Source organism: Takifugu rubripes, chromosome 10 (assembly GCF_901000725.2).
Source record: "Takifugu rubripes chromosome 10, fTakRub1.2, whole genome shotgun sequence".
Lineage (NCBI taxonomy): Eukaryota > Metazoa > Chordata > Actinopteri > Tetraodontiformes > Tetraodontidae > Takifugu > Takifugu rubripes.
This window is the reverse complement of record NC_042294.1, coordinates 7,500,116-7,524,106: the sequence shown is the minus strand read 5'-3', so window position 1 is coordinate 7,524,106 and position 23,991 is coordinate 7,500,116. Positions and strand designations below refer to the sequence as shown.

General features: G+C 49.7%; 1 protein-coding gene across 2 annotated transcripts; it reads left to right on the top strand.

Annotated features, from left to right (window-relative positions):
- The first annotated feature begins 961 nt into the window (after positions 1 to 961).
- dipk2ab (divergent protein kinase domain 2Ab) lies at positions 962 to 19,938 on the top strand. Of its 2 annotated transcripts, XM_029842440.1 has the most exons (5): positions 962 to 1,444; positions 4,351 to 4,478; positions 5,853 to 6,715; positions 14,164 to 14,467; positions 18,045 to 19,938. In XM_029842440.1, the coding sequence occupies exons 3-5, from the start codon at positions 6,062 to 6,064 to the stop codon at positions 18,392 to 18,394; spliced, it is 1,308 nt and encodes a 435-aa protein (XP_029698300.1). In that variant the 5' UTR covers positions 962 to 1,444; positions 4,351 to 4,478; positions 5,853 to 6,061; the 3' UTR covers positions 18,395 to 19,938. The 2 variants fall into 2 exon arrangements, with proteins under 2 accessions (XP_029698300.1, XP_003968088.1); XM_003968039.3 differs by lacking the exon at positions 4,351 to 4,478.
- The last annotated feature ends 4,053 nt before the right edge of the window (positions 19,939 to 23,991 follow it).

Below are 23,991 nucleotides of genomic sequence, written 5' to 3'. Positions count from 1 at the left end.
TCATAGCCACTGCTGCAAGGAGGGAGGGAAATTAAAATAATTGAAAGACAAATTCACAAATTATATAAGAGAATTCAGATCATAACACCGAAACACTGAACGCAGGGTCAGCGTGGACTATTACATGTTAGCTGTTATGCCGAGAAAGCAAAACGTGTTTAAATAATGTAGAGTGGTTTAAGGTTGACATGAACATGATTTGAAAACTTTTGAAAAATGCAACCAAACGACCAGAATGTATACTAGATTAAAAACAAAAAACAAAAAAACTCTTACCGTTTAAATCTCCCGGAAGAAGGACGTTTCGACTGATGAACACTGATGCGTTCAGGTTATGTCTGTAAGCGTGTAGCCCGTGTGTCATTTCATGCCTTGGCTGCCTAATTTAATTATACTATCACATACTAGCCCTCTAGTTTCATCAATTGTTTTGATGATTGTAAATAAAAAGTGGTTACAGCGTCGACATTACACCGTTAACGGTACGGAACAGAAATATTAGTTTCCTATATAAGCCCTTCAACTTCAACTTAAACGCACCACCAGCTGCGTTTCGAGAAAGGTCCAGCAGATGGCGGTATGTCCACACTAACGTCTAAACAGCGCGCCTCCACGAAATTTAACTTTGACGCCGGAACCTTGGTGATTTTAACTGGCGTTTCTATGCTCTTAGATTGAACGCGCTCGAATACCGTATCGTGAATGTCTACATTCGTACTCATTGAGGACTGAAACAATTGTATTCCTTTAATGTCTACGAAAACCTGATTTCACTCGTGATGTTTTTCCTTTGGCTATTGCGTATTACAATATACTATCTATTGAGACAATTGCATTTAGGTCAAAGGCTACAGAAAAAATATAGGACATTTTGCACGAATTGGGGGCGTGTTTCTGACGGAGTAACGTTAGAATGGTTGCCTAGCAGCCGCAGCCGCAAACCGCCGGTGGGTGTCGCGAAGCGCAGGGTAGCTGGTGTTGAAAAGAGTGGAAACAGAACCCATTGTGGTGTCAGAGAGGAGTGAGCCGCTGCCAGAGAGCAGAAAAGAGCCGATTCTGTGACTGCCGCCACTCTCCCGTTAAGCGGACCTCCGTGGATGTCGATGCGCAACGCGGTCGCCGCTTTCTCCCGCGAAGAGGACCGAGCGGTCCGGTCGGAACCGGCCGGTACGCTGAAGAGTTGAGACTCGCCATCCCAACTGTTTATTCCGGCGGCTAACAGGCTAGCTGGCTACATACCTGGGAGCTAGACATGGGGAGCCCGAGTGAGTTTGCCTGATAGAGATCTCCGTCGAGCTTTGAAGCGGCCGAACTCGATTTCAGACGCGATCGACACCGACTTCCAGCAGCCGCAAATCGCCTCGTAGGTTGCGGCAACTTTGGACTATGAGATTGAGCAACCGCTGAACACATATCACTTCTGCACAGAGGGAAAGTCGCCCAGGTTTGTTTCTCAGTTTCCTCCTTGTTGTTGCCCTTCCGAGCCACAATAAACGCTTCCCTAAAGATCGCCGCCTGCACAGCCGCAATGCAATTTGCAGGTTTATCACATTAATCGCCATTTCGGTCGCAAACGATGACATTTATCGCGAACATAAGGCGCTACTTCCACTCAGAAGATGCGGTGATGAGATCAAAATGGTGTTTTCTTTCTTTCTTTCTTTTTTTTTTTTTATAAACATAAAGCTTCATAATTTGATCCGCATCACGATATCAGGAAGTTTAGGAATAGGAAATAAGCCTGTAATCAGCCTGCCAGCACTGAGGTTTCTGGCCCAAATTAACACTAAAATGTTTAAATGAATAGAATTGGAGACCCCGTCGTGCAAATGGTGCAACACTGTTATCTTTACCAGCGAGGTAGATGTGGAGATCAGGTTGACTTTGTTAAATTATAGTAGGATTTCTCAATCTCTACTGTCAAACATCTCAAACCAAACCCGTGTTTCGCCTCAACAGGTCTCTACCTGGTGGCTTTGCCGTGTAATTCCCCTCTTATTGAGCTCTTTCTGATCAATCAGAAGTAATGAAAACATCAAACACGAATTGAAAAGCTGTAATTTGCAATAATCTCCTAATTTCCCTGAGGTTTCCTTCATCGCTCAAGGCTATTGCAGATGTTTGTCCTTGATTTCTGCAAGGAAATCAAAGTTACAGAAACCTGGGTGCACTTGGAGAAGGTTATTTAACTTAACGTGGTATTTCAAATAACAGCAAATCTAATTGTGGAGCCTTTCTGCAAGTTTAGTTGACAAAGGTGGTTGATTTGAATGGTTCTCTTTCCGCATTGGGGGGGGGGGGGGGGTGTCGCAACTGTGGCTTAAAAGTCCCTGCAGGATGAACATATTTTTGTCAGATCAAGCAAAGGGGGAGGAACAGAAATGTTTTGACATCAGCAGATGTCGAACACATTTCCGGAGCCTTCCCCCCCCCCCCCCAAGTGTTTCAAAGGCAGTTTAAATGCATGCTAACTTTTCCCAAACACTCTGTCATGGATGGTTTGAATATTTTCGGGTGATAAATGTAGTTCTCCCCCGTCCCGACCTGCTCCATAATGCGGAGCGGAGCAGATGCCATTGATATTCCCATTACGGCCTCCGGGATTTGATTTGGAGCAGAGATGAATAGACTAATGCTCTTTTGGGATTTTGGCTAATTGGTGCTTGTATTCCGAGGCCTCTGCTTTCCGTTCCGCATGCAAATGTTGTTGCGGTGTGTATCTATTCGCCCCGGTCAACGTGTCGGCTGTGATCACGTTTTTGTGATCAAACCTTATCGACACCCCCAGTCAATAACCCTGGCAACGGTAGTTTCTCTTCCCTGTGCAATGCAGTGGAAAAAGGATGGCGGATGGGGCAGTTTGGTTTCGGTGGAGGCTTCCTCCCCCCTCTAGCTTCGAGCGGAGGCCTTTGTGGTAATGTCTCTTCATGTGTGCATTTGTGAGTCCATTAAGAAATGAAGAGCGCCACTTTAAATGATCTCCCTGAGTTGTATTACAAGAGCGATAACTCAAAATCGTCCTCACCCCACCGTCCATTAGCTCATCGGCGGCTTTATTCACTCTCCTCTGCGATTTTTTTTTTTTTTTTTTGCGGCAGTCATCAGGATCGTTCGCGTGTGGCTCAACTTCATTATATCACAATGAAGTTTAGCCTCAGGTGCAGCGAGGGAAATAAGTTAGCCTTGTTCTCCTTTATCATTATCACCAACCGGTTTTACACAGTCGGCTGTGGAGAAAGATTAGTCAAGACTGACATTTTCCTTTCAGCCCGCTCCCTTATCTCAATTATTCTGCCCAAATCTAACCCGATAAAAGCGGAAATATTAAGATACTTAAATGTCATCTTTCTCGGTGTCGACCTTTGTCGTACCCTTCGAAACCAACGGAGGCTAGCTGCTCCCTCTTGCATAATGAGCTATTTTGCGCCAGACTTGGAGCATTCTGAATAAGACTCATCACCCATGCATGAGGAGTCAGACAGCTTTTGAATTGCCCTCCTTTCTCTGGCTGTCTCTAGACTCCGCGCCCCCCCAAAAAAAAGCTGGAAAACTTTTCCTAACCCCAGATTTGGAAGCAGCTTTGTATGACGAGATCTTGGCACTTATTAGAAACAGCGCTTCCCTCCCAGAGTCGTGTATTCTTCTCTTTCAGAGCCACTGCACGGGCTAACATGAAACACGTGCTTGTCTGTGGGCACAAGGTTCGACCAAAGGAAAACGCTGCTTTAAGTTTCACTCTTGTGGTCAGTGACGCGTTTGGATGGAAAGCATCTGGCGCTAATTCGGGGCTTCAAGCTAACTTTACCCCCGCCGGAGATCCCGAGCCGAGCTGTCCTCGATAAATAAAAGCCAAGTGAAGTAGGATAATGAGGAAGTTCAACGTGTCGGCGAACTCGAACACTTCCCCTTCACCCGCGTGATTATGCGGCGCGTTCTCACTCGTTTGCGTGTGCTCTTCGCAGGATGCTGGATGAACCGTCACCGCTCGGTTTCGGCGCATTTCATTGTCACCCTTTAGCGGTTAATGTCGCTCTATTGCTCTCATTATCGGGTAGGAAATTCGGCGTATATATATCGCCTCAACTCTGGCAATTAGCGCAGTCGCTGAGGCGATCCAGGAAATATTCCACACCAGGTGAACAGGAAGCGGCACCGGGGCCCTCCCGCGTTAGCCGGCGGCGTCTCTCCGTCTATTTCTATTTGAGGTGAAGGGTTGATCATCAGCTTCTTCTGGGGTTGTTGCTGACACTGTTAAATTTAATACCTGCTCCCGAGATCTGGCAGCTACAGCTGTGCCGCTGCTATCGTCATTAAATGCTAAATGACTTCTACATCAATATCTCATTGCAGCCTCATATCCAGTTTTCATCTCCCTGGGAGAGAGAAGCCGGAAGCGCTCGTCGCTTTGTCTCATATTTAGGACTTAAAAATGCCGATCCGTAACTTCTTGCATCGCAATTTGAGATTCTTTTTACATGGTAAGTAGCTACTTGAGCTGACATTTGTGTTCCAGGTAATGGTAATCAAAATAGATTGGATGATGGATGCTGAAAATTGGGCTACATTATCATAAAGATGGACTGTGGCCATCGGTTTTAATGAAATCTGGAAATTATGTAAGGTTGATTCACTCAAAATGATGCAACCCCTGTCTGTCACTGTCAGATTAGCATCTTATTTATGGCGCGCTGGCTGCGGTTAAGTCACAACACTCCAGTGGCTGAGAGGCGTTTGATGTGCCCGGGGTGTTGTCAGACCGGGGCGTGAGGTAAGAACCAGATGCGTTCCGCGTCTTATCTGACACGCCACAGCTGCGCGTTTCTCGCGGCGTTCCCTGTCGGCTCCGGTCTCTGGGTGTCTCCAGATGTCGGCCCTCTTTCGAGCCGAAAAAAACGACAACGACGCGCTAGGCGCCCCAAATTGCCCGCTCGTCGGCCTTGCCCTCTCAAGTCAGCTGCCCTAATCGCCATGTCCTAATGAGTGCTAATTGAGAACGGCTAATTTGCGTTGCCTGGTTCTCTGTCTTTGTTAGAGGACTTTTAAGACTTGTGAGATTCATCGCCTGAAAGCTTATGGGGGGCGGGGGGTGTCTCAGAGCTTCTGCCACGGGTAGGACCACTGGGAGGTGCAGGAATCTTTGGAGATCTTTGTTCACATGCAGATTATCTCTTTCTTCCCGGCCTGGTTCTAAGCGTTTCCCTCCTCCGCCAATGTCGATATTCGTAATTGAGGATTTGACAGATCCCCCCCCCCCACCCTCCAACCCCGGGCCTTATTTCAGCGACACCAGCCATTTTCAAAGACGCGTCTTCAAAGCTCGATTTGAACGAAGCAAGACGACTTTGATCAAAGGTTAAACTGCTCGGAGCAGCTCTTCTCACCACGCGGCGAGGGCTGCGAGGCCATGTCGGCATGTGTGCGTCATTTAAATGTTCGGAGGAGACAGGGATGGATGCTTTGGAGGAGCGGGAGGGTTCTGAGGATCTCGCCTTTGATGTCCATTTTGGGGCAGTTCCTCTTTTTCCATGTGTTCATCTTTGGCGGGGAATTATTTCCCAAAGCGAAAAATCTCAACCAGGTTTATTTTGCTGGCGTTGGGCCATTTCATTTACGCCTGAAAAGTAATGAAGTCTCTCAAATGACCCAAGCAGTTCGCATTTGAGACAATTTAATATTGCAGGGGAAAAGAAAAAAAGCAGGTCTTTGTTTTATTGAGGGTATCGGGTGTCGGGCCTCGGGCGTCGGCAGAGAAATTTAATTACCTCTTTTCATTTGCTATCTGTGATCAGAAGTTTCGGTGTTGCGAAATGCAGCGATTTCATCTGCCTCCTTCTCTTTTGTCTTGCGTTCAGAGCCGCCGTCGCGCAAACCCCCGGGAACATGACTCATCGACCCCTGCCGGGGACCGGCGCGGGGCGGCCGCTCCGCACCCGCTCCCACCTGCCGCTTTAGAGGCCGCTGCAGCACGCCATGACGGCCAGGTGCCGCGGTTAGCACCCAGACGATCTTCTCGACACCGCTGCCTCCCCGCCCCCCCGAAGAACTCCGCTCCGTCCCCACCATGCTGCGATTCCTGCCCCTCAAGCTGGGCCGCCTGTACCGCTGTCTGAAGCTCCTGCTGGTGGTGGGACTGTTTGTCATTTTGCTGATGAACACCCACAACCTGTTCGCCTCCTTCCAGAAGAACGAGCTCACCGACAGACGCTTCATCAACCTCAACAAGTGCCCCGCCTGTTTCGGCACCAGCTGGTGCCGCAAATTCATGAACGGCCAGGTGTCCTTCGAGACGTGGGGCCGTCTGCGGTTCTTGGATGTCTTCAATGTCAAGAACGTCTACTTCGCCCAGTACGGCGAGCCCAGGGAGGGCACCCGGCGCGTGGTGCTGAAGCGGCTGGGCTCCAACCAGGAGCTGGCAGATATCGACCAGAAAATCTGCAAACGGGCCACCGGCAGACCGCGCTGCGACCTCATTCAGGCCATGTACAAGACCGAGTTCGCCAGGATCAACGGGGACGTTCGTCTCCTCACTCCGGAGGTGGTGGAGGGCTGGTCGGACCTGGTGCACTGCCCCTCCCAGAGGTTGCTGGACCGCGTGGTGCGGAGGTACGCTGAGACCAAAGACTCGGGCAGCTTCTTGCTGAAGAACCTCAAGGATACCGAGAGAATGCAGCTGCTCATGACCTTGGCCTTCAATCCAGAGCCACTCGTCCTGCAGGTACCGTCTCTGTTTGGGGGGGGGGGGGGGGGGGGTGATTTACACTGAGGAGTGTGTGAGATTCCACATGGAGATGTTTTGCTTATCATAATAAGTTCAGAGATACTAAAGAGCTGATCTATGGTGCCAGGTGTTCTTCAGAGTATCTGATAAGCTGAGCTTCCTGGATTACGTGCTATAAAGAGGAGCCTCAGTGCGGCTCAAGCTAGGGTGTTGGCCCAGGAACCCTGAGTAAATAACAGGGTGGGAGCTCCTCCTCCCTGGTCCCTAGACCTGAGACGTGCCATTACACTCCGCCTATGCTATGTTTCAGAGCCCTGACCTCCCAGACGATGAGATTTTGGCTGGTGACGGTATATGTAGGGCAGCTCTGAATTATTCACGGACGCGTCTGCAGCGAGGGCCCCCGAGTTGTTCTTAATTTTAACAGAAATCCGTGACCACCAGATTCCTGTCGTTTGTGGGAGGCGGCATCTGGTGAGACGGCTCGCGCAGCTGCTCGGCATTAATTTTCCCGGCCCTTCGTAAGTCTTTCAAAATGAATTCAATGTCGAAACCGCCGCCGTAACCGCGACGCAGGAACCCTATTCGGCTTGGAAGAAGCGATTCTGCTTCATCATATGAACAATCTGGATCCTTTGGCTCCCTGTTAATTAGTAATCCAATCAATTTCAATTTCAACCTGGCATTGATTCTACCTCAACAATGGTGTTGCCTGTGTAAGTGAGTTGCGTGACCTCCAACCCCCTCTGATGGACACAAGGCTGCACCTCCAGGCGTCCCAGGACCAAAGCGGAGATCTGCATTCAAGTGCAGTCGATCTATAAAATCTAATTAGCCGCGGATGGTCGCCAGCTCCGCCGCTTCCTTCCTCTCTGCTCTTTATCTCTTTTACCGCGTCATCGGCGGTATGTGTGTCATCCTCCCCTGTTTTTTCCTCTTCTCTCGTGCTCTGTAAACCTCACAATTCCACCCGTGATTTTTTTTTTTTTTTTTTTTTTTGTCACGCCCCAGTTTATGGGATTGGATTCCCCCGCCGATGCGATAATTCTTATCTCGGCCCAGTCACAGACGTCACACAAACCCGTGACGGGTGTCCAAAGCTCCTCAGTTGTTTACAGAGATTTGGGGATTGTTGAGTTATGTGGTTCCTTTTGCCCGCTCATGCTTCCTGCATGTTTGTTGTATTCACTGTAAATAATTTTCCACTGTCATTAGTGGCCACTTTTGTTCCCCGATGATGTTTTATGCTGTCGGCTCAGTGAGCCGCACTCTCTTAGGTTCCTGTTTCCAGGCTTTTGATGCCACAGGCAGTAAATCGGCCCCATTTCACTATGAGAAACCAGACCTCCTTTGTCAGTGGGAAACAATCCGCCGTGTTGTTTCGGATCCGGCCAACAATCCGCTTTCTGTGTGCTTTGCAGTACGCGGGCGCACACGCACACACACACAGGCTCCTCTGTCATGTAGAAGACAGTTTGGCTTTGGGAAACGCGTATTTTTGGAAAACAATGACAGGCAAACAGCGCGATCTTTATTGCGGAGAGGCGCGTGATGCATCATTATTGGTTTTCCCGGCTTATTTCCGCCTCACAGATTCCGCTTCAGGGCTTCTAAAGCAGTGTTTTGCCTGTTAGGAGCTTATCAAACACAACTCTGAAATAAATACAACACACATACTGCGGTGTATATAAATTCCACAGCCTCCTACAGGTAATGTAATGATGTTTTTTTTAACCGTCAGAGTGTAGTAAAGTAGAATTAATAAATAACTGGATGTTGCTAACTGTAATAGCTATGAACGCTGCCTGCTAATGAAAGTTGATTGATTGTGGTTCAATATTTAAACAGATATCTTTTGAAATCAGCAGCGCGCTCTTATATTTGGAGAAGTTTTAAATGAGTCGGATTCAGCGCAGTCCTCCTTTCTAAGTAATTAAGTCGGTAAGTTCGCCAGAAGCATGTGACTGCAGTCTTGGGCTCATTGGAGCTGAGAATAGGATGTGACAGGCCTCTGGGGTTAACTCGGTCATCTCCTCCGCTGTGTCCCAGATCGACCCGTTCCCGTTCTTTCACCTCCCCGTTTCCCCACCTGACACGCAAACCCACACGGGCGGGTCTTCCCGCGCTCACAAATGCAACGCCACTTCCACCCGTGTCTCGCTCCGATGCTAATTGGAGTGGGAAGAGAGGGATGACCCGATCTCTTTTCCTCTGAGGAGTTTTGACAGCGGCATTCCGACGCCGACGTGAGAGCAAACATTCACAGCATCGAGCAAACACGTTGGCAGTTCTTTTTGAAATTTAGTTAAATGGGGGCAATGCCTCTTTAGAATGCTGTTGATTTAATGAGGCTACGCATAAAGTATTATGTTGCACATCCACTTTGGAAATGGAAACCAAATTAAAGCTCCATATTTTTGGCAGAAGGGTTGGTTGAATTTGAGTGAAATGTTAAAATAAGGAAGTGAGGGGGACACCCTCTGGTCGCAGGGCGCGATCGCTATATAAAGAGACGCGTCGCGGGTCGCCATAACGTCCCATGCCAGCAACAACTGTGATGTCGCGATCCGTCTTTTTAGGTCGCGCCTCTTTACGGAACGGATCAGAGCCTGTTTTGTTCCTAGGTTTATTTAGTTTAGTGTAATCACAGACGCTGCTTCTAGCCCAGCGTAAGCCGTCTGTTTTTGAGGCCCACTCAGTGGCCAAGGTCCACCAGTGAATAGCGTTTAAGTTGCTGGTCTGATTAGAACCTTTTTGTCTTTGAGTCTGGGGGATTGCGACGCTCTTAGAACATAAGAGCGGAGGCTGTGTACGCTGCTTAACCCTGCTTCAAGTGCTCCCAAACCCCATTTCATTATTCTTATAGGCCTTTGTGTACAGACTGAATCCTGTTAGGATAAGACGGGGAGTTATCTGGGCCCAGCTCCCCTCTTTTGGCTGCCCTCCCTGGATGAAGGCCCCAGTGGAAAGGAGGAGGAGGAGAGAAGCGGAGGCCGTGTGTGAATGACTGTGTGTTGTACGAGCTCCAGCCTCGGTGTTTTGAATGAGCCCGAGCGCTTGTTACCATAATCCTTTCTCTCCCCCCTCCTCTCGCTTTACATACACACATGCACGACAGCTGTGTTTGGTTAGGTAAATGCCTGTGGCCGAATCGATCCCCCGTCCCCCCCCAACCCACCGCCAGGGCCTATTTTAGGAATACCCCCCACCGGCCCGCCCAGGCTTGCTTCTCTTACATCCCGCTCCTGTAGATGCGGCTCTGCAACCCTAGTCGGTCTGACCCCATTCGCTGCTCTCTTTGGGCCCCGTAAGCTGGCCAGTATTGATTAGTAGAACGTCTCTTCGCTGTGTCACGTCCCTGGAAGAGGCTAGGTCTCACAGTCGGAGCAAGAGCGTGCTTCTCCACCTCGCCGCCGGTAACAGGCTAACAAAAGGTCACCAGCACCGGCTTCATAGAGAAAACAATTGGACAGCCGCAAGAAACGTACACGACCCAAAACCTTATGTTTAACTATTTTTTTCCGACATCTGGAACGGTTAATTGGCGTTCCTACGTTAAGTCCCGTCCGCATTTGCGTGCGGGGTTAGAGCGCCCACCTCTGCCCGCAACGCGACGTGGTCACCCCTGAAATAATTGGCGCCTGCGCTGAAATCCTTCGCCCTCGACAAAGGCCTCAAACCCACATCCCTCAGGTCCGGGGCCAAGTCTCAGTCGGGTTTCTGCCTCGCCACGTGGGCGGCAATGCCACCTAAACCGAGTCAACATCGTCGCCTGCGACTGAGTGGCGCTCAGACGTGGGGGTGGGGGTTATGAAGCGGTTCTTCACACCGGGGCTCAAGTTCAGGTCAAGGAAGGGATTCAGTTGTATATAGTCGGAGCGCGGAGCTGCTCTCATTTCTCAGGCTTGCTTCACCCACCTCACACACCGAGTCATTAATGCTTTCCCCTCCGGTTGGCTCCTTATTTGTACCTTATTTGTTATTTGTTGGCCGCTTACTTCATATTGACTTTAAGCATCTTTTGTAGTCTCCTTCCATGAGTGGTTCCGATGACTGCTGCCACGTACTCGTCGCTCCTTTCCAGGATGAAAGCCGCAGTATTTCCTGGGTGCTCTCGTAAAGATGACGAAGAACCTGATTTGCAACGAGGGAGCGGCAGGTGATCGCTAAAGAGCACAGCGCTAACGCTAGCGCCGCGGGAGCGTAGCAGAGTTCGCCCCAGTGGGCCACAGCTCTCCCTGCAGACTGGAGTTGAAGCCTAAATGGCCAGCACAGGTGCCAGACGGGGCTCGCCGCATCCTCCAGGCGGATTAGATCAACAGAAAAGCACAGACGTGCCTCTTTTCCAGCTCTTTGCATCTGGCAACATTTTCTTTTTTTTATGGATTCCTTCCTCAACTGCACCTTATCAGTGGCAGACTCCTGACGGGACCTGTCCCGGCTTGTTTACTACGAAACGGTGGCGTTTGCTAGAGCAGAAAATGTAGAGAATTTAGACCACACCCATTTTTAGGGCTTTACCAAGCTGCACACATGAAAGGCCGCTGTGGCAGACTACTAATTTTCCTTCCTTGTAGCTGTGGCTGCGGTGTCGGGATGAAGGAAACCGGGCCCGTTTTATATTTAACTTTAAGACGACTGCGCGGCCGCCGTGTTTGTGTGCGTGTTGTGTTGTGTTGTGTTGTGTTGCGGTGTGTTTGCAGGCCAGCCAAGGCGATATCACGGGAGCCGCTCGTGTTTACTTGGCCTCTGAAAAGAGGTCGTTATCAGCCTCGGTCACGTTGCATGTTCTCATTCACACTCGGATACCGATTTGCACGGACACACATGTGCATGCACAAAGAGGCTCTTTTGAACTTGCAGGCGCCCCCCCCCCCCACGCGGCCCAGTAGAAGGGCATGCCTTTGTCAGCAGATGTCAGGACGCAGGTGTGTGTTCCTGTGCCTCTCGCTCCGTTCGTTTCATCTCCTTCTCCAGAGGCTGCCCATTTGTCTGTGGCCCCGTTTCATTTCATCCCACTCCAGTCTCTCTCCCCCCGCCAACCAACGCCCCAGAGGACAGCAGTGGGTCTGTTGTGTTTCAGACACTCTGGCATTGTTTATTCCAACAACACAATCCTGCTTTCCCCCGATACCGCAGACACCCCCCCCCCCCCCCCCCCCGTCAGACGGGTGGCAGATAGTCTTAAAAACGTCATCAGACCTTTTTATGAAGCCACAAAACTCCCCAGGATCCATCGCTGCCTGCTGCCCCTTCAGCTGATCTTGGTAGCAAGGCGGAACCCGCTACCAGGCGCGTGCGCGCGCTCGCGGCACCTTTTTCCTTCCCACAGAACTCCGTGGCGTTAACGTCAACCTGGACTTTCCAATTTATTTCGCCTACATCCTCTTCAACGCCTCATTGCCGACTTTAACGACTTCTGCAGAGCGCCGGCTTAAAGTGCGGTAAGGGCTGATGATTAGGGAGACGTGGAGTATTCATCACCTTGTGCAGCAGGTGAGGCCGGAGCGGGCCAGCGGCCGCCATGTCGCTGCTCGCGGTACATCTGTGAATGTAAAGCGCCCACCAGGGTGTAAGCTAAAGGAGCTGGGTGATGACGGCCAGATACACACCAAGGCTTTCTCATATGTGAGAGTAGCCTCAGGGTGTTCTTCCACCCCCCCATCTGCCATCACTCTTGCTCTCATTCCTGACAACAAAGCGGGAGTGTTGCTGGGCAGGCAGGACTTTGCCGCGTTGTTCCATCCGTCCACTGGAGCGGAGACACTGTTTGTCTCCTGCTCTTCCTTCCTCCTGCCGCCACCATTATGAAGCAGGTTCAGCCGTGACGTCGGGGGGGTCCTACGTGCAATAAAGATGTTGGATAGGGAAATGAAGAGGAAGAGTTTGGGCAGACAGACAGACGGGCTGGTGCAAGTCAATAGTGCTTTTAGGACAGACTTTTGTCTGGCCCACAATTGATTGGGGGCACCTCAGGGAAATCAGCTCAACTTTGGCTGCATCGCATGCAACTTATCAATGTCCACCCCTTGTGACAGGGGATGTTTTTTTTAAAATTAATGGGATCTGGATCAGTCTGAGAATCTAGAGATCTTGGATTTGCAAGAAAAGTAGCCATAATGCATCGGCTGGGCATTAATTCCCAGCGTGAACAGTCACCTTATGAATAAATAAATAGATGCCTAATCGGAGGCTGGAAAACTAGGGGGGAGGGAGATCGGAAGGGTTTCGGAAAACAGGGTTGAGGCTGCTCTTTAGATTCTGGATTCTGCTGCTGGAGCAAACGTGCACGTGTTGGTAACCCCTCACCCGGCCTGTGTTTCTCTGTCACATTCGAACAGCGATGCCACAGTCTCGGCAGGACACGGGTCCAGCTGCTGCTTTTGAAACATTAAAACATCCCATTTTAAATAATTTGTATTTTATGAAAATTTAACCGGCTACAAGGCGACCATGCATATTTACCCCCCCCCCCCCACACACACACACACACACACACACACACACACTCTCACACACTCACATTATAGACTGCTAAAGCAAAGAAGCGCTGAATTATTAAACCGCCGCAAGTGTAACATGAAACGCAGTAGTTGTACTTTGCAGTCCACCTGCAGTGACGTGCAGGGTTTTTGGAGGGGGGGGGGGTCTGTCTGCAGTTTAAAACAGTCATGTTTGAGACAGCAAGCCTTCCAGAACCAGCAGCCTTAGGAACGATCGCTAACGCCGCAGTTGTGAGCTAGCATTAAGCATAAGGCTGTGCTTATTTTACAAGATGCCAGAAGGGGCGTTTGGAACAGATTGGATCTTCACAAAAATATGTCTCCCCTGCATAAAAAGGTGTTTAATTCCATGATGTTTTACTAATATGTCCACCCGTTGTGGCGGCCTGCGGCGCAACAGCTACCAGAAGCTATAGAGGCGTCGTCTGCATGTAAAGGTTTGTTTGGATGAGATTATAGGGAATCAAAACCTGGCGGCAGATGCGAACGGAGCTTAGGCGGTCCAGCGAGATTCCCAGTGTTGGCTCACAGCAGGGCCGTAGGTGTCCTGGCCGTCGGAACCGTGCTCGGTTATATGGGACGCCGATGCACCAGTTATCATCCCAAACGGACGCAGGCGCCGACAGGTGTGGTTTGGGATTATCGCTCTGCATTGTTCGGGAGAGCTTTGCAGTTTTTATGAGGGGAAAAGAAGAATAAAATAGCTGCTCACAGTAGCAATGTTGTATTTTATTTCCTAAATTGAGTCCTGTTCCCCAGAACTGGCCCTTGTTCACAGGACCTTTTTGGCAGCTTGTAACTATTATGCTTCAAAGATTGTTTTAGCTACTCCTGTATTTTTTTTTTTTTTTTTAAAGAAACAGGCTTCCCAGATCCAACGGAGTGCTCTGCTGCAGTCCCACCATCCCAAAACTTCTAAAATTCCCTGTTTCTCTTTCCCAGAGCTTCCCCTCAGACGAAGGGTGGCCGTTCGCGAAGTACCTGGGAGCCTGCGGGCGCGTGGTGGCCGTCAACTACGTGGGCGAGGAGCTGTGGAGCTTCTACAACGCGCCCTGGGAGAAGCGGGTGGACCTGGCGCGCCAGCTGATGGACATCGCCGAGCAGCTCACCAACAACGACTTTGAGTTCGCCCTCTACCTGCTGGACGTGAGCTTCGACAACTTCGCGGTGGGGCCCCGTGACGGGAAAGTCATCATTGTGGATGCAGAGAATGTTCTGGTGGCGGACAAACGGCTGATCAAGCAGAGTGAGTCGTACCGTCCATCATTACAAGCCTCCCCAAGTTGCCATTAAGACGCCAGTGCTTTGGAAAAGAGGATCGCTCTATTCTTTTATTAGAATTAATCGCCTTTACCCAGCGGCGTTTTGGTCATTTTTAGTTTTCTTTTGGCACGTCTGGTCTCACTGTGCTAAAAATGGCCTTTGCTCCAAAAATGCACCGTTCATTCATTAAAAGAAGAAAAAATAGCCCTGTGAATTTCTGATGAATAAGAGTTGGATTAATATTTGCTTGGAAATCAAATTACGCAGCAGTCATTAGCAAATGTGTTCGAAGACTAACCGGCTCCTCCTTTTATTAGATTTATTCCACTATACTGGCTGCATTTCCTCAGTGCTCTTAATACCTTTGCAGTTGCTGCCTCTCTTACGTAGCACTCTACGCTAACTGTTCATTTTCTTTTGAAGTAAATGTCCAATTTCCAGCCCTTTTTTGAGCACTATATAAAAATAAAAAAAACACACCCCTGCAATTCAAACACCAGCCGCAGCTTCTATTGTCTCGCAAACGTGGCAATTTATGTCACAGGTACAACTGCCAACTTTAGCCTGTGATGCAGAGATTGCGGTTCAAGGACTGGTCTCATGGGACCGACGGCTGTGGGCAAATCTGCACGCCTAAAGCCTCTGCTCTTCTAAGAATACACTTCCTGCTGCACCCCTTCTGCCTTCGACATGCTCATCCCCATCAAAGCGACGATCTTCTGGATAACAAGCCATCTTCCCTGCCCTACTTTTTTCTCTCCATCTTGGAATAAACCTCCTAACAAGGACAGAGAAAGTTCCACTCAGGGTGGCAGGTTCCCGCCTCTCTGTCCGCCTTTTAGGGGCTACTTCAAAGAGAGGGAAGACCACCCAGAGAGGCCTCGTATATTCATCCTTAACTGCAGAAATCCTGTTAAAACGTTCGATTGTTGGGTTGTTAGGTGGTGGGGTCTCACGATTGAGCTTTCTGGTGGATGGGTTCCCTGCACGAGACAGGATTGTGGCATAAATACTGTGATTCATTTCATTCTGCTGTTGCCAAATTACCACCTCAGACCCCCGGAATATTGCCAGCGTGTCCAAATACACGCCGGTGCCGTGTTAAGTGTCTGTTCACCTCATTGTTTAGCTCCAGCGTTATCAGTCCGACCATGCTAAGCTGCTTACGTGGCCATTAAGACTTTAAGCCTTGAGAATGTTTATGTATTTGAGTGTTGCACTAATTCCCCCCCCCCCCCCCCCCCCCCCCCCCCCGTGTGCTCAAAGAGTGACATCGGTAATGAATGAAGAGGTCACGGTCGTGTGACGGACAGTCTAGAGCCGGAATGGTCACGATCCCTAATGTCAGCAGTCATTTTCAATACTGTGTACGCAACCACAGATTTGTGTAGTACACACTTAGAAGTCCGTACTTCCAGATTTTGGCTCTCCAAGGTGAAGTGCACTGTGGGAAACTGATCTGTCCCAAGTCCACACAGGTCATGAGGATGATGTGTACTTGATAAAATGGGCAAGTACACTTCGGGGAACCCTGGAGCGTACTTGGCAGCGTTGATGAAGTAAGCAAGAACACAAGTACCGTAATTTGTGGACTATATGTTGCTCCGGAGTTTAAGTCGCACTAGCCAAAAAATGCATAATAAAGAAGAAAAATAGATATATAAGTCGCACTGGAGTATAAGTCACATTATGGGGGAAAATGTATTTGATAAAATCCAAGACCAAGAACATACATTTCATCTTGAAAGGCAATTAGCATGGATTAGCAATAGGGTTACGGTATGCTAACATAACAAATTCAGCTACATGACCCACAACGAACTGAGTACGTGTCTGCTTTGTTAGCGTAACATATTAACAGTTATTCAGATGACTATAGCATAAAGAACATCCGAGCAAGTTTACCAAACAATCAAGTCTGACTCCATAGACGAAGCACCGCTTCTTCTTCTGCGTCGCTAAAGGAACCCGTTCCTCAGGTACACACGCCTAGAGCGCCCTCTTGTGGTTGTCAGTGTGAAAATTACAAACATGTGAAATTCTGTAATAATGTATTTATTTAACATATAAGTCGCACCCCCTGACAAACTATGGAAAAATAGTGCGACTTATAGTCCGGAAAATAGGGTACACACATTCAGAAACGGCCAACAAGCTTGTTGCCTGTGTGGAGCGTAACCTGGAGACAGATCCAAACGGTAGCCCACAGTCGCGCCCTTTCGTTAGCGCCGCCCACGTTGCTGCCACATACCGCCATCCCCAGCAGTGCCGTGGCAACCACTCCCCGCCATTGTTTTAATGGGGTCCTGAGATTGTTTCGTTCTTAATGGTTGTTGAAATTGCGTGCTCTATAATGTCATGCACACTTCACGCACTCTCTCCCCCACACAGGGGGGAACGCCGGCCCGCACAAATATGCACAACCGCGGCGGCACTCGAAACGTTGTAACGGCCCCTCGTTTCGTCTCGCGTTCGATAACGCGCTCGTTAAACCCGGCCAGTTCTCCTGGGTGCCACCAGCGAGACGGCTGTGGGAGAGCAGGGGAGCGAGGTGAATGCACACAAGTCCGTCCGGGTTCTTCAAGGCAGGAGATACCAGGAAAGGACCGGGGAGGGGGGAGGGGAGCGCTTCTGCCCATTTGACTTGGAAATGAAGTCGTTTGCTTTGGAAATGTTCGGAACTTTGTTGGAGCCAGGCCTGCAGTGAGAGGAGAACACAAGTCTGAGGAAACCGTTTAGCTTTCCCCATGAATATTCATGTTTTTTCTTCTTTGTGGCTCTTTGTGAGTGTGTGTTTGTGTGTGTGTGTGTGTGTGTGTGTGAGAGAGAGGGACGGGGACGGTCTCCTGATGCCACCTGTCAATCATCGGAGGCGTTAATTGGTTTCACCTCAAGCTGCACGAGTGTGTAGACACAAACAGACCCATCTTCATCACCCGCCCTGATTGAGGTTGATGCGCTCCTCCTCTTCAGGGGGCCACAGGAGCCCCCTCGCTACCGTGGTACCGTTAGACATTTGATTAAGTTGCACTGATGAGGAGCAGAAGTGCGTTACAGCACCAATACACTGATTGTGTTTGCATCCTACGCCCCCCCCCCCCACCCCTGCAGCCCACCTCCCAACAATCTTATCGATCTGCTTTTAATGCGCAAACCAATAGCCCTCTCATCATTCTGGGTAATTTACCCGCCTCTTTCTGAGCTCAATCCCCGAAAGAGCCAAAGCAACGCGAAATGAGCTGCAGAAGGGACTTATTTGCTCAATAAATCTAGAAAGCGGTTCGTTTTCCGCGAAATGAAATGGCGGATTAATCGTTTGTATGCGGCTTCGGCGCTTTCGATGGCGGTTTTCTTCCCCGTCGGTGCACGCAGGGCCTCGGAGTGGCAACCGTTATATTGCGGTCCACTTCACTTCCTGAGTGAAAATGTATCATTTAATAAAACGACCTTGTGCGGGTTAAACAGCTATTGCTTGTGTTATGAAAGGGAAGAAGAAGAAACAACATCCATGTCGCAGCGGAGGCTGTTTTTAACGCCGCTTTCCATGCCTCCCTCCACAGATAAGCCGGAGAACTACGACGTGTGGTACGAGAGCCGCTTCGAGGAGTGCGACAGGGAGGCCTGCCTGTCTTTCTCCAAGGACTCGCTCTGTTCCAGGGTGACCGTGGACCACAACTACTACGCCGTGTGCCAGAACCTGCTGTCGCGCTACGCCACGTGGCGGGGCACCACTGGAGGCCTCCTCCACGACCCCCCCGCTCACATAGCCAAAGACGGACAACTTGAAGCCCTCTTGGACGAGTGCACCAAACCCAAAAAGCGCTTCGGCCGCTTCCAGGCGGCTAAGGAACTGCGCGAATACCTCACGCAGCTAGCTGCCTCTTCTTCTTCTCTGGTGTCGGCCAGGTAATGAACGGACTCGGCGTCAGCCCGATGCACTGACAGAATGGATCTCGTCCTCTTTATCCCCAGACTCCCGAGGTCCCGGTTCTTGTACATGATGTCATCCATTTTGCCCTGTTCGCTCCAGCCGGCAAGTGTTCGGAAGTCTCGATTCAGAGAAAGGAGGAATCCAATTTCAAAGCAGCTTTGTTAAAGCTGCGGCTTTTACATGACTTTGCTCCTGGGTGGAAGAGGACTGTGGCACTGAGAGATTCTGGCTAGAACCAGGATAGAGAGGGGATAAACCAACTTTTCTCCCAGGGTGGGCCGCCGTCCTCAGGGCACAGGGAAGAGGCTTAAAGAGCTCTGGCTAGCACAGCGGACGCAGGCTAACGCGAACCGGAGCATCCTCACAACGACGGCAGCAACGTCCACTCCCCCCCCCCCCCCCCCCCCCCCCGTCCGCTCAGCCCGTCAGAACTGTTGTTTCGTGACATTAAATCAACACTGGTTTCATTTCTCCTCCCCCGGGCTGACGTTAGGCAGATTGGCGCGTTTACATTTCCGCTGTGCCATCGCTTTCCCCGTTTCTCCGCTCGCTCTGTAAGATTGGCTGCCGAGAAGACACAGATGCATGAATCTAAGGCGGGAAAGGAGGCTTTTCCTGCAGGGAGGAAACGGTGACAATTATTCCATGTCCCGCTGCCCCAATCAATCATTTAATTGCCGCTTTGGTCAGACTGCGGCAAACAATTTGCTTTTTTCCTGGTATTTTTATATCCTTAATAGCAAATTATGACCGCAGCACATAGGAAAAGGAAGGTAGGGATTAAAGAGCAGGTGGAGATGGACACGTGCCCACACCAAAGAGGATGTGTATTAGATCAGGAACCCCACGGAGAACTCGGTGACAGCAGCTTTCCTTCTGTTTCTTAGCTCTGTTTTTCAGTAGGATCCTAATCCAGAGGTATGCGGGTCAATTATAAAACCATGTTTGATGTCCCTGTTCAGAACAAAACAATAGAAGATCTATTGGGGAACAGTGTTAAAGTGGGATCAGCAGACCCATAATTCCTCTGGGTGGCTCAAGCGTTTCGGTGGGATATCTAAAGAGCCGAGTCCGAGATCAGGTCGATGTTAATATAGAGACTGGCGCGTTTAAAAATATAAAGATCTTCTGGTCCCGTATTGTTGGCTGTGCAGCTAGGAAACAGGAGAACGCACAGCAGCAGCAGCTTTACAGCCTCCTGCCGGACCAGGGGAGCCGGCCTGACCTTGCCCGCGTCGCCCACGACAAGCAATAAAGAAGAACTTTTGGTGAATAGGATCCCCGCCCCCATCTCTCTCTTTGTTGTCAGATATATTTCAGTTTCCCTGTCTGGAGGACACGGGAGCTGCAGGGATTTGTACGTGCGTAACTAACTGTTCACTTTTGTACTGTCATTTTCCTTTGGAGTATTATATCAGCATCGTCTGATTTTTTCCTGTGCCTTTCATTCAAAAGTTGTATTGACAACTTTTAGTGGGTTTAAATATTAAAATAAAAGAAAGTATATATAGATATATACACTGCGCCTGTGTGTGGACTCTTTATTATTATTATTATTATTATTATTATTATTATTCTCCCATGTTGCTGGGCTGGCTCTGCTTCACGTTGCCTCTAAAATTTGATTCACTGCGGCACAGCTGGATGCCGGCGTCTGCCAAATCCGCTTCCTCCTTTCTTTCCCCCTCGTCGCTCCTCGCCGGGTTTGATCTCGCATGTCTTCATCTTCCCTCTGATTTGGAGCCCGGCCCGTCGTTTCCCTTTGTTGCTCACTCTTATTTATGATTCCGATTGGACGGCTGTGATAGCGGAGGGACAGAAATGGCTACGTCCTGATACACACACGCTGACTGGCTGCCAAGTGACTGATTCTACTAGCAAAGTGGGGACATTTTAGCTGGTCGGGTTCAAAGGACTGAGGGTTGGGGCATGGTTTAGGGTTGGGTCTGGAATTGGGTTTGGATTAGTGAGGAGGGTTGGGTAGCGAGCTGGGTGATGGTACAAGGCTGTGTGTGTGTGTGTGTGTGTGTGTGTGTGTTTATTTGGACCCTGGAGTGTGGTTTGGGCTAATTCAATAGCCTGTCTGTTTGAATGGATCCAACCCATCGTCAAAACAAAGAAGTCCCCGAGCCAGAACCAAAATTAGAACCCTTAGTCTCTTTCCACCCTCGTTTTTCCGTTTCCCCCCGCCTCCTCTCTAATTGCACCTCTCTGTGACACACCCGCTGGTTGCTGCGGACGCAGTCCGACTTCTCCCGGGACCGCCACCTATAATGGACCCCCTGTGGAAAATGAGCCGGGTACTCCCACGTTAAATAAACATGAGGCCATTCCGGGGGTGGGTTTAGACATTGGAATTGCAGAGGAAGGAGGTGGGAATGTTTAAACACATGCCCACATGCGTGAAAACTGAAAACTGAGCAGGAAATGGTCGTTTCACAAAGCAGGAATTTCCTCTTGTCGAAAACATGGTAGGCCTCAGGTCGCCGTGCTATCTGCCCGAGGCGTTAAAAAGAGTTCCTGATAAAAATCCTCCCCCAAACTGCTGCTTTATCGGCGTGCCGGGACTCTGAACAGGCAAACGGTCTCCGCAATCGCGTTATCGGAACGTCCATGGCTGCAGCCGCATCCGTCACGTTCCAAACCTGGCAACCCCCTGATATCTTATTCAGGTCATAAATGCACAGAGAGGATGGGGGGGGGGGGGGGGGGGGGCTGCCGTATGTTAGATTACAGCAACAAAAGGGGGATGAAAAATGAGCGACTGGAGAGGGGAATGGGGCGGGGGGCGGGGGGGTCGAACCGAAGTTTCTCTGTGGCTGTTGCTTGGCCAACGTGATGTAAAGTCTATTTCATGCTCCGGCAGGCCGGGGGGAGAGGCCGCCATTTTTAGAACCAACATGACCTAAATATATTTTTTTTAGATGTGGTCCAGTTGGGGGGGGGGGGGATTTGGCCCCTGTAGATGGCGGGCTTATGAATAACGTTTTGAGGGGGTCTGGCTGGCTTGTGCGAGCGCTCTGAAGATGCTGCGAGCACCTCCTGGTAAATCATCACTAATGCAACACAGGAGTTGCTCGAAGCGATGTTCCTGTCAGGCTGCTTAGACCCCCCCCCCCCCTCCCCCCCTCCACACACACACACACACACACACACACACACACACACACACACACACACACACACACAACCGTCCACGTGGTTATGCCACTCTCACATCTATTATGGTTCATTCAGAACGCACTCTGTTACCAAACCTTTTATTTTATTATTGTTTGTTTATTTATTTATTTTTGGCCTTGGGGAACTATCACGGGCTGACATGAAAATCGGTGCTTTTCCGATGTTGGAAAACACAACAATGGGGCCTGGGGAGGACCAGAAGGGTGCATTGTGGGAGTCCAGTTCTGAGTCTTGACAAATGTGCGTTTGTGTAGAGGATTAAAAAAAAAAAAAGTGGCATTTCAGCCATCTAGAAGAAACCGAGGGTGTTGGAGGAGGCGGAATAAAAGATTTAAGCTGTTAAATTTGCGTCTCTTTGTGTGATGTGCGCTAAAGGTATTTGGCTAACTGTAGCTTGGAAGGTTTAATGGTGGAAGCTCAAGTTATTAGAGTTGAGTGGAGAAGAGAAAAAGGAAACATCTGGAGCTCGCTTTATAATTAATCAGGAAAAATGTCAGAATAAATCATCCTGGGAGACAAAATATATTTGAAGACGGAGCGCTCTGGCATTTAGCAGAGCTCCAACGAGGATGAGTCAGGGTCATTGCTTCATTAAGTTAAGAGGAACTGAAATATTACCTCAACAGCAATTAGAAAGAGAAACAACGGTCAAGTTAAATAGAACGATGACATTGAGATTGTGAAGAAATATGTATCATTTAGCTTTGACCTTTAACCCCAAGTTAAAAGATCGAAGCTAATTTGCTTTTCTTTAGATTTGCCGGGAATTTACTCAATGCGAGTTCAAAATGTATCCAGAGTGAGGTTTTACTTTAGCCCCTCTGCCCGTCTGTCCTCGTCATCTGCCTGAAGCGTCCCCTCTTATCTCACGGTACGACTTCAAATCTCGCCGCGCACAAAGGCGAGCTCCCTCCAGCGGCGTCAATCAAGCAGGCGTGTTTTCAAACAGATGGCCCAGATGGAAGCGGGTGGAAGAGAGCTAATTGTGCAAGCTGATGAATCGGAACTGCTACGCCGAGTCCCGTCTTCTCCAACTTTAATCTGCGTGCTGATAAGTCGGCGAGGACGGTTCTGCTGGAGCTGGATGTCTTTTTGGTTGGAATTCATTGAAGCTCAGGGATGAGAATCGCCGCCGTTGATTCATCATATCAGGATATTTTCCCTTTGTATTTAAACAATCTTCTCTTCCATTTCTCAGACCACCCTCTTCCCGCTACTACTCGGAGCTCCTCGTCTCCCCTTCACCCCCAATCTGCCGCCCACGTCCCGTCCACATTAGCACACACTCGGGGCTGTGATTATAAGCGTCGCTTATCCGGCCTTGTGTTCATCCCCATCGGAGCGGCCTCTTCCGCAGCAGAGGACGCCCGAGCGCGCATCCTCAGCCAGCGAATCGCGCTCCGGCGCTCCCGTCTGTGTTTAGTAAGGCGTCGGCTCTGAAGGCAAGATAAGATTTTTTTTTTTTTAATTCTCAAATCTTACCACTTGCCATCTGGGACGCTGCGGCTCTGACAAGATGCAATTAGCATTTAGCAAGTCGGGATGATACTATGTGGCATTTGCACTGATTATCTTGACTGTTCATGCTTCCACCTCGGAGGGTACACTGATGGTTGCCCCCCCCCCCCCCCCCCCCCCACACACACACACAGACTGGCGAGATAAATCAGGCACGTCTGTACGAACAGATTGAATTACTTTTACCCACTAGCATCAGAACTGTCACTTGCCCTTCATTTGTCCCACCTTTCTTCATCTTCCTGCAAGCTAACGGTACGGCCGCTCTCCCCGCCCTCGAACGTACAAAAGGGACTTTGCCTTTGACATGAGCCTGGACCAGGACCGAGGCATTTAACACCCTCTTGGGGCTGTGTTTACCTCTGCGTGACCTCGGCCGGTTCTACCACGGCTGTGAAAACGCGGCGCTAAAATGGCTTCTCACATTTGGCCCGCAGATAGGGCTGCGGTGGCGGCTCGAGCAGGAGACGTTCCTCACTGACACTTGAGCGAGAAATAGTGAACATTTTCTCCGATGGAATTAAATAACGCCGTTAGGAGCAACTGGATGGGGGAGGGATTGAGGTTCGATTTAGAATGTTAATCTGAATTCAAACACATCCTTTGGAACTAACTTCTTCTTCGCTATCTATAAAATATGCATTAAATAACCACTCCTCCTCCTCCCCCACCAAATGGTGCCCCAGTGAGCCACCCCTGGGTCTGGTGGTTTGTGGATCAAATAGCAGGACTGCCACCCCCATGACCCTGACCTGAGCCCCTTTTGATCCCTGGGCAAGAGTTCCCCACCTCGAACTGAATATAAGACCCAGTTGGTGGGAGGGACTTGTCAGATTTCCTGAATTTCTTGAGGGGCGTGGCTGAAGACTGCTGAT